The sequence below is a fragment of the Orycteropus afer genome, unplaced genomic scaffold (assembly GCF_000298275.1).
Source record: "Orycteropus afer afer isolate SDZICR_OR568_19922 unplaced genomic scaffold, OryAfe1.0 scaffold00003, whole genome shotgun sequence".
NCBI lineage: Eukaryota > Metazoa > Chordata > Mammalia > Tubulidentata > Orycteropodidae > Orycteropus > Orycteropus afer.
In genome coordinates, this window is record NW_006921590.1 from 31,745,645 (window position 1) to 31,760,743 (window position 15,099).

Consider the following 15,099-nt stretch of genomic DNA (forward strand, 5'->3'; position numbering starts at 1 on the left):
GACATTCATATGGTTTACTATGCTTGGAATGACAAATTTCTTAGATAAGACACCAAATGCATGATACATTAAGGGAAAAAAATTGATAAATTAGGCTTCATCAAAATTCAACAACAACAAAAATACTTTTACCTTTTGAAAGACACTGGTAAAAGAATAGAAAGACAGGCCACAGAATAGGAGAAAATATTTGCAAAGCACATACCTGATAAGGGATATATATGTAGAATATGTTAAGAACTCCCAAAACTCAATGATAAGAAAATAAGCAACCCACTTTAAATTAAAAATGACTGGCCATACCGAGTATGGGTGAGGGTGGGGAGGGACTGGAACTCTCATACACTGCTGGTGGCAATGTAAAATGGCAATTTTGGAAATTAAGCTATTGTATTCCTATATATAAAGAGCTCTAGTAGTTCAGTGCCTAAGGCATTTGACTGTTAACTAGAAGGTTGGTCTTTCAAACCCACCACATGCTCCATGGAAGGAAGATGGGGCAATCTACTTCAGTAAAGAAGAACCACCTCAGAAATCCACTGGAGGTCACTATGAGTTGGAATCTACTCGATGGCAGTGAATTTTTTTTTTTTAATTCCTATGTTGGGTCCGACTCGATGGCACATAACAACAACAACAACACATGTATTTACCCAAAAGAAAGGAAAGCATATGTCCTTACAAAGACTTGTATTTGTTCATAGCAGCTTTAATTGTAACAACCCCAAACTGGAAACAACAAGTAAATGGATAAATAAATTGTGGCATATACATACAATGGAATACTAGTCAGCAATAAAAAAGGAATGAGCTCTTCACATACATAACAATGTGGGTGAATCTTATAGTCATTATTGGGAGTCAAACAAGCTAGTTAAAAATAAAAAGAGTACAATATTTTTCTATATTATATGATTCCATTTTTTAAAATTATAAAAAAATACCAACTAATCTATGGTGACAGAAGACAGATCCCTCCTTGTTTGAATAGAGCAGAGGCAGGGGGGACAGGAGAAGAGAAGAGGGACTACAAAAGGACAAAGAAAACTTGGGGTGTGGGGGGTATGTTCATTATCCTGCTTGTATCAGTGGCTTAATACATTTGTGTGTATGTCAGATGAGTCCTTGGGTAGTGCAAACAGTTAACTGGCTCAATTGCTAACCAAAAGATTATTCTGGGTGCCTCAGAATAAAGGCCTGGCAATCCACTTCCATTGAATACCCTATGGAATTATGAACAACTCTACACCAAGAAACTGGGTAACCTAGATGAAATAGTTAACAACAATATGAATAAATAAAACCTTGTGGAGCACAGGAGTTCTGGTGGCATAGTGTCTAGGGTGTTTGACTGCTACCTAGAAGGTTGGCGGTTCAAATCCACCAGCCACTCTGCAGAAGGAAAACAGGACAATCTACTTTCATAAAGATTTACTGCCTCAGAAACTCAATGGGGGTTGGTATGAGTCTGAATTGACTCAATGGCAATGGCTTTGGTTTTGGATTTTTGTGGAGCACAGTTCTACTCTGACACACATGGGGTCACCATCAGTCAAAGTTGACTAGAAGACAACTTGCAGAACTGGCATATGTATGTCAGAACTCATCAAGTTGTATACTTTAACTATGTGCAATTTCCTGAATGCCACTGTACCTCAATAGAACAGTTAAAAACAAAGAAACAAACAAACAAACAAAAAAACAGGCTTTTTGTTTTTGCTGATCAAGAGCCTGTGGGTAGGTAGCCTTTGAAGAGCTGTTTCCATAGAGAGGGAGGGCCTGATTGTAGTTTGTAATGGACTGAAGGACCAAAAAAAAAAAAAAAAAGAAAAAGAAAAAAGTGCTCTGTTCTCAAGACACTTCTGTCTCCAAGAAAACTCATAATAAATATCAAACCTGTGCTAACTATTTGGTTCCTAGTGATCTTGGGATGTACACTGCCCAGAAATTGAGCCCCATTGGATCCCAGGAACTCACAGTAATGTAGACACCTGCCTTGCCCTCATTGTGGCGATAGGGAGGAAAGGAATTAGGGAGCTGGGTGCTGCATCCCATCATTTGCATCATAGGCTGCATGGGATGAGGGTTAGGATGCACATTTGTGTCTGGGTGAAGCCTATGGCAAAGCTGCAAAAGTTCCAGCAGAGTCTTGGGAATGGAGGTGGGGGTGGATCTGGGCCCAGGAGCAAACTGGCAGGAAAATTGAGTCTTGGGAGAGCAGTTGGAACCAGAGGAGTTGATGAGAAGTTACTAAAGGGTGTTAACACTGATGCCTGAAAGGAAGGAAGATTAGAGTGTGTAGGAGAAAGGAAGGAAGAGACAGAGGAGGAGGTTGGAGGAGCAGCCCAGTGGAGAGCAACAAAGGCAGAAAGGAAAGCCTGAGGAAGGAATTAAGTTTGGCTATTGGGTCCTCATGGCCCTGGAAGAACCTCTAGGTTGGGTGACACAAAAGAAGTCAGATTTCAGGGAATACAGTGATGGTGGCTGAGGTCATTCAGGGAGAGAGCATCTAACTTAGTGTCAGGAAATCTGAAAGCTGCATTCAATTCTGTCATGAGCTGTGTGACTTGGCAGACTTCTTCTCTCTCTGAATCTTGTACTCTAACCATAAGTTTGGAGATTCCCAAGGCTCCTTCAAGCACTGCATTTTACTGTCATGAATAACTTCATGAACACAAGGGCCACTGTCTCATCAATTTTTCCTCTTTTTGATCCACAGAAACTTTAATGGACACCAGGACAGCTACAGCAGAGCTGGGCTGGACAGCCAATCCAGCATCAGGGGTGAGTATCAGGCCAATAGTCCTGCTGTGTGGTCCTCAGCCTATGGGCTGGCCAGGTGGGCAAGAGCTGGGGTGGAACCAAAGCAGTAGGCTTGAGGAGTGGAATGTGAGTATGAATGGTTGAGCCCACTGCCCATCCAGGGACAGGTAGCACCAAGGTCTAAGACATGAGCTGCTCTTGAGTTCTATGACATGAACCATCTCTTGGCACAATCCTTCCAGGGATCCTAGCCTTTAGACCATCAGGACCGTGCTTGTGTGGGAATGGGGTGGTGGCTGCCCAGAGCTGGGCTCATAGCCCTGGGGCAGACCAGAGATCTTAGTTGCCCACGGGGCTGCAGAAAGGGCATAGGCAGGTGGCTGGTGCTGGCAGTGGGAAGGGCTGAATTCTCTGCCCGTATTGCGCTAAAAGCCTGATGAACTCTTGACATAGTTCAAGAGGCGCAAGGCCCCATTAGAACCTCTGGGCAGGGAGAGGCACAGGTGGCATCAATTTCCTCCTTTGCTCTCAGCCCCCTGCTCTGGAAAGCTGCCTTGTCTATTTTCCAGGAGGAGAAAGGTAACTCTTCTCACTCCTAAACACATGTTCATGTCCCAGCTGACGCCAGACACCTGAAAGCTTAACTGGAGAGAGCCGAGGCTGTCCTTCACCTAGAACTTGCCTTAAAAAGGAGATATTCTTCATTCTTATGTTCTGTATTCATGCACCAAGCCAGACCCTGCAGATACACAGATGGAGTGGCCTTAGGGAGTTTTGCGGGGCAAACATGTTAATGAATAGGCTGAAATACATCTCTCCTTGGTGGCAGTGTAGAGGTCCAGGGCTGGCATGGCCATAGAAGTGGGAGAAAGAACAGTGGAAGACACAAAACCTTTAAAGAGAAGGTATTTGTGAACTGGGTTACGGTGGATGAGTAGGAGTATGATAGGTGGTAAATGGGGAGTCTTTCTGGCAGGACACAACAAGTAGGAGGAATAGCAATATGAAGGGATAAGGTGGGTCATGAAACGACATGAGAGAGGAGAGTCTGTCTGTCTGGAACATGACAGGATGTGGACAGTGCTGAGAGATGGGGACTGTAATGCAGAATAAGGAGTTTGGACTTAATCCTGCAGGTAGTGGGGAGTAATGACAGGAGAAGAAAATGGTCACATCTGCTGGCTGGGGTGTTAATGGCTGAGAGAAAGGCACTTTTAGCTATCTTAAGGTGATCTGATGGCACAGTGGTTAAAGTTTTTGGCTGCTAAACACAAAGTTGGTGTTTCAAACCCATCAGCTGCTCCACGGGTGAGAAATGAGGCAGTCTGCTTCCACAAAGATTTACAGCCTTGGAAACCATGTGAGGCAGTTCTCCTTTGTCCTACAAGGTCGCTATGAGTTGGAATTGAGTAGATGACTGGGTTTGGTTTTGGTGTTCAGCTGTCTTAGATGTGTCAGAAGTGTCTAATTAAAATAAGATACTCAGAGGGCAGTTGGAGAGAAGTTAAGGCAGTATTTGGCATTTGATGGGCTGTAGGGTGAGGAAGAGGGAGAAGGTGGCAATGATGTTCATGTTCTTGGCTTGTGTGATGAGCAAGCTGCAAGGTTTATCCATAAAGGGAGAGGGCAGGAGGAGGAACAACTGGGCTCTTCATCCCCAGCAAGAAGGTGAAGTCGGGCTGGAGGAGGATGACACTGTTGTTGTGTGCTGTCAAGTAGATTCCAACTCATAGAGACCCTATAGGACAGAGCAGAACTGTCCCACTCGATGACAGTGAGTTTGAGGTTTTTTTTTTTTTTTTTTTTTAATCTTTATGGGAACAGATCACTTACCCTGCAGAGCCACTGATGGGTTCAAACTGTCAACCTTTTAGTTAGCACCCGAGTGCTTAACAATTGCACCATGAGGGTTCCTTAGGATGATCCTAGGCTTCCTCATCTCCCCAGCCCTTCCCTCACTATCTCTGTGTTGGCAATCCTTCATCCCAGGGCCAAGTGCTACCTTGCACTTGGCAAGGGATCTCCAGCATGGTGGGGCCACAGCACATCATAAATAGTCCCAAACAGTACAGTGTTTTCTTAACATGCCCTGTTATGCTATGGGGACTGTTCAAATTGGAGCATTCAGGTAACAGGGCAGGTTGTGACCTCACCTGTATCCTCTCCCTTGTGTTCTTACTTTCACTCTGTCCCAGCATTTGCAGAAATGCACTTTACCAGGCACAAACATAATGCCATGGGGCAGGGAGCAAGGTCTAGCACTGAGCTGGGCTTTACCAAAGCAGGGAGTGGGCAGGTCAGAGCTTGCAGGCCTCGATGCCCACTCTAAAGAAGTCCACATTCCTGCTAGGAACACCATGATCAATTACGGAAAACTTCTCATTTCATGCAAAGCAGATGAGGTGGCAACCCATTCAGGTTGACTGAATATTAAGAACTTGCCACCCTTTTATAAATTACGTTGTTGTTTGAAGATTGCTTGTTTTCACAAGGCATTGACATGATTTATGGTTAATTTTCCCCTTGATTTTTGTACACAACACCTGCCTTCTTTAAACTTCTGATCTTTCCCAAGTAAGAATCTCCTTGAGGAAAATATTCAAAGTCAAGTGATGCCCTTTAGAGACAGCAGCTGGCTGACTGTTCTCTGCTTGCCCTCCCCACTTGTTACCAGCCAGAGCTCAGCTGCCTTTCCTGCACAACCTTCTTGGAAGGATGTACAACCAGATAATTCTTCACCCGGTGTCCTGAGCAGCTTCTTGCCTGTCCTCTTGTCCACAGTTTACAGAGACCAGCAGGGGGTCAAACTGGCCCTCAGCCTGAGTTGAGAGGGAGGAATCAAGGATGAGGCTTTGTTTCCTGGCCCTCTTCTCTCCTTTGCTCTCATCATAGGCAGTTGCCTCCATTTATACAAAGTGGGTGTCCCTGGCCTGGGCTGACATATCCCACTGCCCCCTCCACATCTTTCATTGATGCTCATGGACATGTCACTCTCAGCATGGCCTAAACAGAATTTGCCTTCTTCTCTTGCCCTCACTCACACACATGCGCTTCCTCTCCAACTGAGCACATTGTAAAGTCTAGAAACCTGGGGGGCCATTCTTGACTTCTCCTTTATCAGCCTTCAGGTCACTTCGCCCCTTCATTAGGACACCTTCCCAGCACCCCTGCTCACATGATACCCCCTACCAAAGTGCCAAGGATCTTTCTTTAATAGCACTTTTCACAATTGCAACTTTATACCTCTATGTGGTAGTATTTAATTAAATTCTACCCCACCCCTCTGTCCCAGGCACATGATAATCTCCACTGTGGCCAGAACAGTATATATTTGTCTCACCACTGGAAGCTAGCATCTAGTTCACTACCTGACACACAGTAAGTGCTCATGGTATATTTGTTGAATGAATATCCGAGAGTTTCTGATTTGGGCGAGTGGGTGTTGCTGTCATTCTTGCAGATGGAGGACATTGAAGGAGGAGCAGGTTTGGGTGAGAAGAGGCTGAGTTCAGTCTTGGACCTTTTGGGTTTGAGGTACCTCTGGGGCATCCACAGGAGGTATGCACCAGCATTTGAACTTGTTGGAAATGGAACCAGAAGGCAGCTCACATCAATGGGGCAGGAACCCAGGGAGTGGCTGCAGTCTGCCAGGACAAGTGTCTGAAGGGAAAAGAGGAGGGAGATTTGGATGGACCTTTGAGGGAAATGTGCACTGAATGTCAAATAGAGAGCCTAAGAAAGGAGACAGGAGGGTGGACTGGGAGGTAGGAGAACACCAAGAGAGCTCCTGTCATGGAAGCCAAGGGAGGAGTGTGTGAAGAAAGAAGAAGGGACAAAAGTGCAAATGTTCCAGGGTTTAGCTACAGGGACCCTACAGTTGACCTGCATGGTTGGATTTCAGAGGTGAATTGGGAGGAATCCTGAAAGCAGAGAATTAGGGAGTCAGCAGGAGGTGAGGAGATGGTGGCAGCAGTTTGCAGAGGTGAAGAAAGAAATGGAGGGGAGCGGTGAGGCTGTGGAATCACCTGCTCTTCAAGGCAAGGGACACTTTTCCTCTTTAAATAGGGCAGAGATAAAGCTTACAGGTAATGAGGGTACTCAGGTTGAGTGACAGAAGCCATAAAATAGAAAATTCTCTCAACTTCTCTCTGAGGTTAGAGCTGGGTACGGAGAGTGAAGGGTGGGGCTGTGGAGCAGCAGGTTGTAGGAGAGTGGAAAGGTTTGAACTAACTGCTACTGAGATGTGGAGAGAAGCTCGGCATGTTTAGAAGGGATATGGCAGGGTAGGGGCTGGTTGTGGCTGAAGGTCTATGATTCTGATGACCCTGATCTGCAGTCTTTGTCAGCTCCTGACTCTTCCTGGAGAAGTCACGGCAGTGGGATCACCCAGACTTATGGATGGGCAAGAATAGTGGGACTGAAGGGATTAGAGCTGAGGATATTAGTGAGAGAGTGTTAACATCATGTTTCATGGCATCCACCCAACAGGAGGAAGAGTGAACCCTGGAGAGACTGAGACTTTGTGACCAAGATGCAGGGGACCAGATGCAGGTCTCAGTGAGGCAGTAGTGCAGGTGTGGTGGGCTGGGACAGGAAGGTCAAAGGCTGTGATCTTGAATCTGGGCTTGAATATCTGAAATATCAGTACCTCTGGGTGATGAAGAGCTCTGGAGTTGGGCCAAAGTATGGCATTGAGGAGATCAGTCCTGGGTGGGTGAGTGAACCACATCCTTTTGAGACCAGTGGGGAGGAGACAGGAGCCTGCCCTCCTCTTATCCCAGGTCAGAAAGGGAAAAAGTCATCAGATTCTCTCTCTCCAGTCAGGAGCCCATACATACATACTTTAGATGGAGAAGAGGGGACAGGTGTTTTCTGATAGCCTGGGGATCTTCAGGGAACTGGGTCAGCCTACTCCAGAGGAGGCACCATATTCTGTCATGGACCCAGCTGGCTCAGCAGTGGACCAGCACAGTGCACAGGGCTCTGTATTGTGGGGCTTCCAGAGAGAGGCCAAGGGACTCCTCTTTCATGGGGCTGAGTGTCTTAGAGGCTGTACTTGAGATCTATCAGGTATGGAAAGAGGTTGGACTGCTCACCTACACATAGCCCACAAATCCTTTTCAGTTATAGTGATGGAAAGCCAATCAATCTTACATGTCAAAAATGGAAAGCATTTATGGCTAAATTCAAACTGTTGCTTTATAATCTAATTGTAGCATTTTGCCTTTAATTTAAAGTGTTTAGGGTTTACCTAAGTCAGGGGGCTTCCTGGTGAGCAGTGGGAGAAATTCTTCTAAAGTAACAAATGCCAGGGAGGGGCTGAGCTTCTAATGATGGGCACTCCTGGGGAAACCTCACTCATGGCTCTGGTGATTACCTCCTTGGACTTCAGTTATCTCTTACAAACCCTTGAGTGTAGCCCTGCCCTGAAAGGGTCCCTGCCCTTCATATCTCTGGGTCTCTGGGCAACTGAGAGAGTTTCGAAAGGCCTCTTGAGTAGAACACTCAGTGACAGGCCCAGGTGTGGTCTTCACTCAATGAATGTTAGCCTTTGTGGTTGCACAGTAGCCACTCTACTCCCCCCACCCCCGCCCACACACAGTTTCTAGATGCTGCCTGGCCCCTCCTCTCAGTCCCTCTGTCAGCTCTGTTCTCATACCCCCTGGGGAGCCTTCCTGGATGCTCCTCCCTACCACAGCTGGGGTAGGAACCAGAGGCTTGGTACTGATTTCTAACATACAGTCCATCCCTTTGTAAGCTCAGTGTCCGTTGATGTGTTGGTCTCTCTCACTGGATGGTGGGCTCTTAGAGGACAGTGAATGGGTCTGTGTCATCTCTTTGTCCTCAGTGCTGAGCTCTGGCCTGGCACAGGACATTTATTCATTGACTGTATAAATGAGTGAGGGCCAGACCATTCTTTACACTTCTGTGCACCAGGGCCTTGAACTTAGTAGATGCTCAAATTAGGTTTATTGGAGTCCAATGACAGTTTCTTGCAAGCCTGTCAACACCCAACTGGATGTCAAGACCTTTTGAAAGAGTATAATTAGTGAAGCAAAGAGTGCTACCTCTCCTAATGTAAGCATAATAAAGGAGACCAGTGTACCTACCAGAAGGTCTTTCAAACCTTGCTGTAGTTCATTAGACAGGCAAGCCTAGGTCCCTCTGACAGTGAAGTTTTTCCAACTTGTTTGTTGGAAATCTGAGCCCAGAATTCTTTTAAAGAGCTTGGATTCTTTTCCAGAGTTTGGCCTGGGCTCATTGGCTATATATATATATATACCAAACCAAGACCAAATTCACTGCCGTTGAGTCAGATCCGACTCATAGTGACCCCCCTTGGGTTTCCAAGGCAACATCATTACAGAAGTAGATTACCCAACCTACCTTCCAAGGAGTGGCTGGTGGGTTTGAACTGCCAGCTTTCTGGTTAGCAGTCAAATGCCTTAGGCACTATGCTACCAGAGTCCCTCAACAGACTCAACTGCTAAGCACTGGACTATTAACCAAAAGGTTGGTGGTTTGATTCCAACTAGAGGCACTAGAAAAAAGGGCCGATGATCCACTTCCAAAAGATCGTGGCCATTGAAAATGCTATGGAGCGCAGTTCTTCTGTGACATGATGTCGCCATGAATTGAAATCGACTGAGTGGCAACTTCTTGTGTGTGTGTGTCTGTGATAAAGTTAAATGAGCTGATTTCACCTCTTGCCTCTGTAGGCAGTTCCTAGAATTCTGGAAATATTTTAAATGGTGGGAGGACCATTGGACTAAGTAGAGATCATCCAGAGGAGGCTGTTTTGAAGAGAAGGGCATGCACTGGAACGTCTGCCTGGTAAATTGCCTTCCAATAGAAATCTCATGCCCAGCACAGATACCAGTGATACAAAATACCCATAATCCTTACAGAAACAACAGAAAGACAGACATAGAGTAATCCCTCACAGACAGCCAGACACTGTGGGAAAGAAAGCCAATGGATCTATTGACTCAGAACCATCGTATTGGGGGACACTAGACTCAATTGGCACAGGAAAATACATAAAAACCTTGTTCTACAACCGACATTGGTGAGTAGTGGCTGGGGTCTGAAAAGCTTTCAAGCGACCATCTAAGATGCAACTAATTTTCTCCTATCATTGGAAGCAAAGAAGAGTGCAAAAAACCAAGGGCATTTGGAAGCAATCAGCCATAGGACATAATAGAACTTGAGACCAGAAGAACTAGATGGTGCCTGGCTACCAATGCCAGCCACTCAGAAAATAATCAAAACTGGGGATCCTGGATAGAGTGGGAGGAAAAACATGAAGCAAAATCCAAAAACACAATAATGACCAGAATTACTGGTTGAATGGAGCCTGGTGGGACCCTTTTGGGCCTGGGATAAAACTCAGTCCTGGGACAGGCTTTTAGCCCAGTAGTAAATAAGATGTATACATAGACCACTCAACCTCAGGTGATGCACCCATATACTCTATAGAGATGCATCCCTTAGAGCAATAGACCATGGGGCACCAGAGGGGCAACATTTGCACGTACACACACACACACACACACACACAAATAGAGTACCAAAAAAAAAAAAAAAAAAGAGAGAAATCTCATGCCCACAAATGTAGGCACACTCACTTGGTCCTCTACACATGTCCACTGTTTGGTTGTCCACATGCAAACCATGCTGGGCCACTTGATAACTCGTGGCTGGCTCCCTCTCATTGTCTGTCAGATGCTCTGTCAGGCGCCCTCGCCAGCTGCCCACCTTGCAAGACTGAGGAAGCACACTCAGGAGAGAAATCCACCCTTATAACACCCTATTCATTCTAAAGCAGAGCAAAAATCAATTGAAACTCATCTGGCCTGATGGGTGAGAACTTTAAGGTTTAGCCATTAAGACCCCAGGCTTTGGCATCAAATAAATTGGGCTCACGTTTCAGCTCTGCTGCTCCCTGGCTATGTATGATCTGGGGCCCATCATTTAGATTCTTTCAGCTCTGGTTTCCTCCTTTGTACAGTGGGGTAAGGATGGTAACTGCCATACATGAGGTGGTGTCTTTCAAAAGTGTTCCTAGTAAACACTAAGAAAAGTCTAGCATATTGCTACCCCTCTGGAAGGCTGAATTTTCTCTTTTCTTCCTTTGATGATTGAATCATGCTAATTAAGACAGAAAAGCTTGGGCTAAATTAGGCAAATGCAAGAGAAATGTAGCTGTTGGCAAAATGCTTTGGTGAATAGCATCTTACCATATATGAATTCCAGGACATGCTAGGGTCAGGCAAGCAAAGAGCGGGCCCAGGGGTTTGGGCATCCTTTCCTAAATAGTACCACTGCATGGGGGCTTGGGTGCTTTTGACCTGATTGCTGATCACTGGGAGGCAGGGGCAGATTACCCAATAAGCAAGGTGAACATGTTGTTGTTGTTGTTGTTATGTGCCGTCGAGTCGGACCCGACTCATAGCGACTCCCCCTTGGGTTTCCGAGGCAGTATCACTACGAAAGTAGATTGCCCATCTTCCTTCTGAGGAGTGGCTGGTGGGTTTGAACGGCCAGTCTTCTGGTTAGCAGTCAAGTGCCTTAGGCACTAAGCTAACAGAGGCGTACTAATATCTAGAGAAGAGTTACACTTTTTTTTTTTTAAAAAAAAAAAACCACATCATGTGTGAAAGCATATCGAGGTGCTAAACCAAACCCACTGCTGTCAAGTCAATTCTGACTCATAGCGACTATATGACAGAGCACAACTTCTTCATAGGGTTTCCAAGGCTATGAATCTTTACAGAAGCAGACTGCTTCATCTTCCTCCCATGGAATGGCTAGTGGGTTTGAATTGTCGACCTTTTTGTTAGCAGCTGAATGGTTTAATCACTGCCCCACCAGAAGTCCTTCCATCCCTGTCAGGGACTGTAAATTTGAAAAGAGGTTTTGATTCTGTAGGAAGGTGCTGTGGGGTTGGGAGAGAGATGTCAACCCTATTTAGAAACAGAATCTTTGATGTGGTGAAAAAAAATGTGAAATTGTTCACTACCGATTAGTATGTAAGCATAAATAAGCCGGTGCTTACCTTGCTTACTGGGTAATCCAACACTGCTGAGAGCTATTCTTATCCTATACTTTTGTATCAACAGAATTCTTTGGTGGTCAGTGACAGTAAAGAGAAAAGCACAACTCAATTTTGAAGGAAGTGTCTTGGCTCCTGTAACCGAATGGTCCCAGGGACTGATGTGGCTTCAATGCTGCCTTGTCCAGATCACTTTCTTTCTCTCTTTTCTCTGCTCTCTTCTTCCTCATTCTATCCTCTCCTCTTATCTCTCATCCCCTGGTGTTGGTTCCATGCTTGGACTCCACTTGGTTATAGGATAGAGTCAGCAGCTCCAGCCCCTACAGCCTTTTTGTCCCCCGGGGAAGAGCAAATACCTCCTCCTAGTCTCTGAAGCTGAAGCTCTCAAATTAGCTCTGATTGGGCCTGAATGGCTTGGCTTACATCTCATGCCTGCCTGAACCAATTCCTGTATCCAGGAAATGCCCAGTGCTGATTGGCTGACACCCTGTACTTGCTCAGACTCTACAGTATGCCTAGAGACAGAATGATGGGAAGGGGTAATTTTCTAGAGGAAATTGGGATATAGGTACTAGAAGGGTGAATGAGTGCTAGGTAGTGGGGTGGAAATCTAACATTATATGACAGGCCCTAAGTGCTTTCAAGCCATGAACCCATTTATCTTCACAACCACTCCTTTTATAGATGAGGAAACCAAAGCACAGAGTGGCTGGTAACTTGCTTGAGGTCACATGACTAAAGGTATCAATGCTGGTATTTAAACTCCTATAGACAGGCTCTCGTGCCTATCACTACGCATACTGTCCTTCCCAATGAAATGCCTACTACAGTGTCCAGTGACACTTTTGCACACAGGGTAGGTTCCAGAAGGAATTCCCAGGTCAAGTTGCCGTGAGCTCTCTGAATTCAGCCTCAGTATGTGAAAGGGTTTTTTTTCCTCACAGTACAAGACATAAGTGCTATCCTTTTTCTGAGCTGTTACCCAGGAAATTAGTATCACTTTCTCAACCTAGAAAGACTCTGCCTATCCACTGGTGAGCCACTGACCTCTTTCCTCCTTCCCTTGCCTCTCCCTCCCCTTCCACTACAGGTAAACCACTGGGAGAAGTCAGAGCTTCCCACCCTAGGCCTCCACACCCACTCTTTATCTTTTTCTCTCTCTACCAAAAGGCCTGTAATTAGGAAACATTAGCAGGCTCAAAACAGCTTTCATACCTGAAACATCCTCCATAATTGCACTCAGCAGTGCTCTTCCCTGGCTATTAATGTCACTTTTATGAAGCAATGAGGAACAAAACACTCCGAGGCACTTAAAACATTTTTTTATATAATACGTGTCTTTTAGGAATGGAAGTTTAAAATCACCTGCCTGACAGAGACAGTGATAGACAAAAGGCATGGGAGGCCCAGGAGAGCCAGGGAGACTGAGTCCTTAGAGAGTTGGAAAGCAGATCCATGAGGCTTGAGACACTGTAGGGAGAGATGTGACATCCCTTTGGGGTGGGTTGGCAGTACTAGTGGGTCCCCAGGCAGGAGAATTGGGCCAGATGAGCACCAAAGGCACCGTTCTGCCTGGCTACATCATTTGTGGTTGCTCTCTTACAGGACAAGGCTTTTATATGAGACTTTGAGACTTTTTTTGTGTGTGTTTGTGAGTATGTGTGTGTTTAACAGGGAGGTGGATGTAATGTTACAGTTGACCGATGTCATTGAGTAGAATATTAGTTACTACATTGATTGTAGAAATTCATTGGGTATGACTATGAGTGTGTGGGTGTAGGTGTTGTGTGTGTGTGAGTGTGTGTATGCACCTGAGAGCAGGAGGTGAAAGAGAAAGAGAGAGGCTTCTCTAGCTTGCTGTATTAAAGGACTTTGGGAATTGAGGTGGTTCACCAGAACTTTACTATCTGACAAATTTATATTCTTGCTCTTGAAAAAGGCTCTCAGACTCATTCATCAGCACAGCAGCAGATATTTCCTTTCATTGACTGTGGAGGAAACTCCAGAGGTCACCCAGCCCACTTTCCCTCTCCAGGAAACAGGCTTAATAAACAGGCTTATTTTCCCAGACAGACAGATGCCTCTTCTCTAAAACATCCTTGGGAAGGCGATCCCCCAACTCTGTCCCTTGAACAATCCTAGAAACCTTTCTCCAATTAGTATTTGAGCCTGAGGCCCAACTGCTTGGTGACAGCTCTTCTTAAGTTGAGGACATGACACCCCTCCTCATCTCCCCTTGACAGCTATGGCATTCCCTTTCTCCCTCTTCTGCCACTCTGGGGACATTACAGAGCAAACGTGCACATGGCTCTAAGGGCAGTGAAAACAAGGCTCCCGACACAAGCCCCAGAGTGGAGCTAAGGTGGGTCAGCAGAAGCTCATGGCCCTAACAGGCTGAACTCACAACTCCCTCACACTGGTGGCCTTGGTGAAGAAAGGAATATGTTATTGGAGAAGAGCAAAGCATGGGGAAGGAGGTGAGGCAGAGTCAAGAGGTTTAGATACAATGGGCAGAAATAAAAACATGGAAAAGGGAGGGTCAACATCGTCAGCAGAAAGAGAGGGAGTCTGAGCTTGGCTTCAGGAAGAATGAATGTGGTCCAGTGTCTGAGCCTGTCAACACTCAGGGGAATAGATGAGAACCAGGATCACCCCAAAAGCTGATTCCTATGAGGTGGAGGTCAGATATACTCTATTTTCCAACTTTTTTTTTTTTTTTTTTACCATTTTTGACAGCAAACCCCCAACCTTCTCAAGGTACTCTCTACTTCTCTGCTGGGTTCTATAATTTGTTGTAATGGCCATACAGAGCTGGCAGAGAGTATTCATGATTATGGGATTTAATAGGGAAGTAACAGGCTACAACTCAGGATCAGGGTCAACTTGGAAGTAGGCTACAACTCAGGAGACAGGATACAATTTGTCAATCAGGGTAGTTTCCAACCTGAACAGTTCTTAGCTCCTTCTAGGATATGCCCACAGGCAGGCCATTCTCTGTGGCATGCCGGCTGACAGCCCTTCTCTCAGCTGTGCCAGCTTTCTCTGCAGGCTTTCACTAGATCTCTGCCTTGCTCAAGCAAGTATTACAGCTCTTTACTTCCACTGACAAGTGCCTGAAGGTACCCCACCCCACCAGCAAGCCTCCTGCCCAAAGGCACTCAGCTTTCTCTTGCTCTGTGGGCCAGAAAGCCCACCACACAACATAGTGCCAATCTCCTGATTCCTGCCATTGGTACTGCTGCAGCTGTTTCTCTGCCACCGGGCTCTGCTGCACTTGCTGC

The 15,099-nt window shown here is 45.8% G+C and overlaps 1 protein-coding gene across 1 annotated transcript in view; it reads left to right on the forward strand.

Annotated features, from left to right (window-relative positions):
• The first annotated feature begins 308 nt into the window (after positions 1 to 308).
• EPHB1 (EPH receptor B1) overlaps positions 309 to 15,099 on the forward strand; it is a 475,286-nt gene continuing 460,495 nt past the window's right edge. Inside the window, exons 1-2 of the mRNA XM_042780351.1 lie at positions 309 to 312; positions 2,720 to 2,784. Coding sequence (XP_042636285.1) covers positions 309 to 312; positions 2,720 to 2,784 — 69 coding nt within the window. The remainder of the gene's footprint in view (positions 313 to 2,719; positions 2,785 to 15,099) is intronic.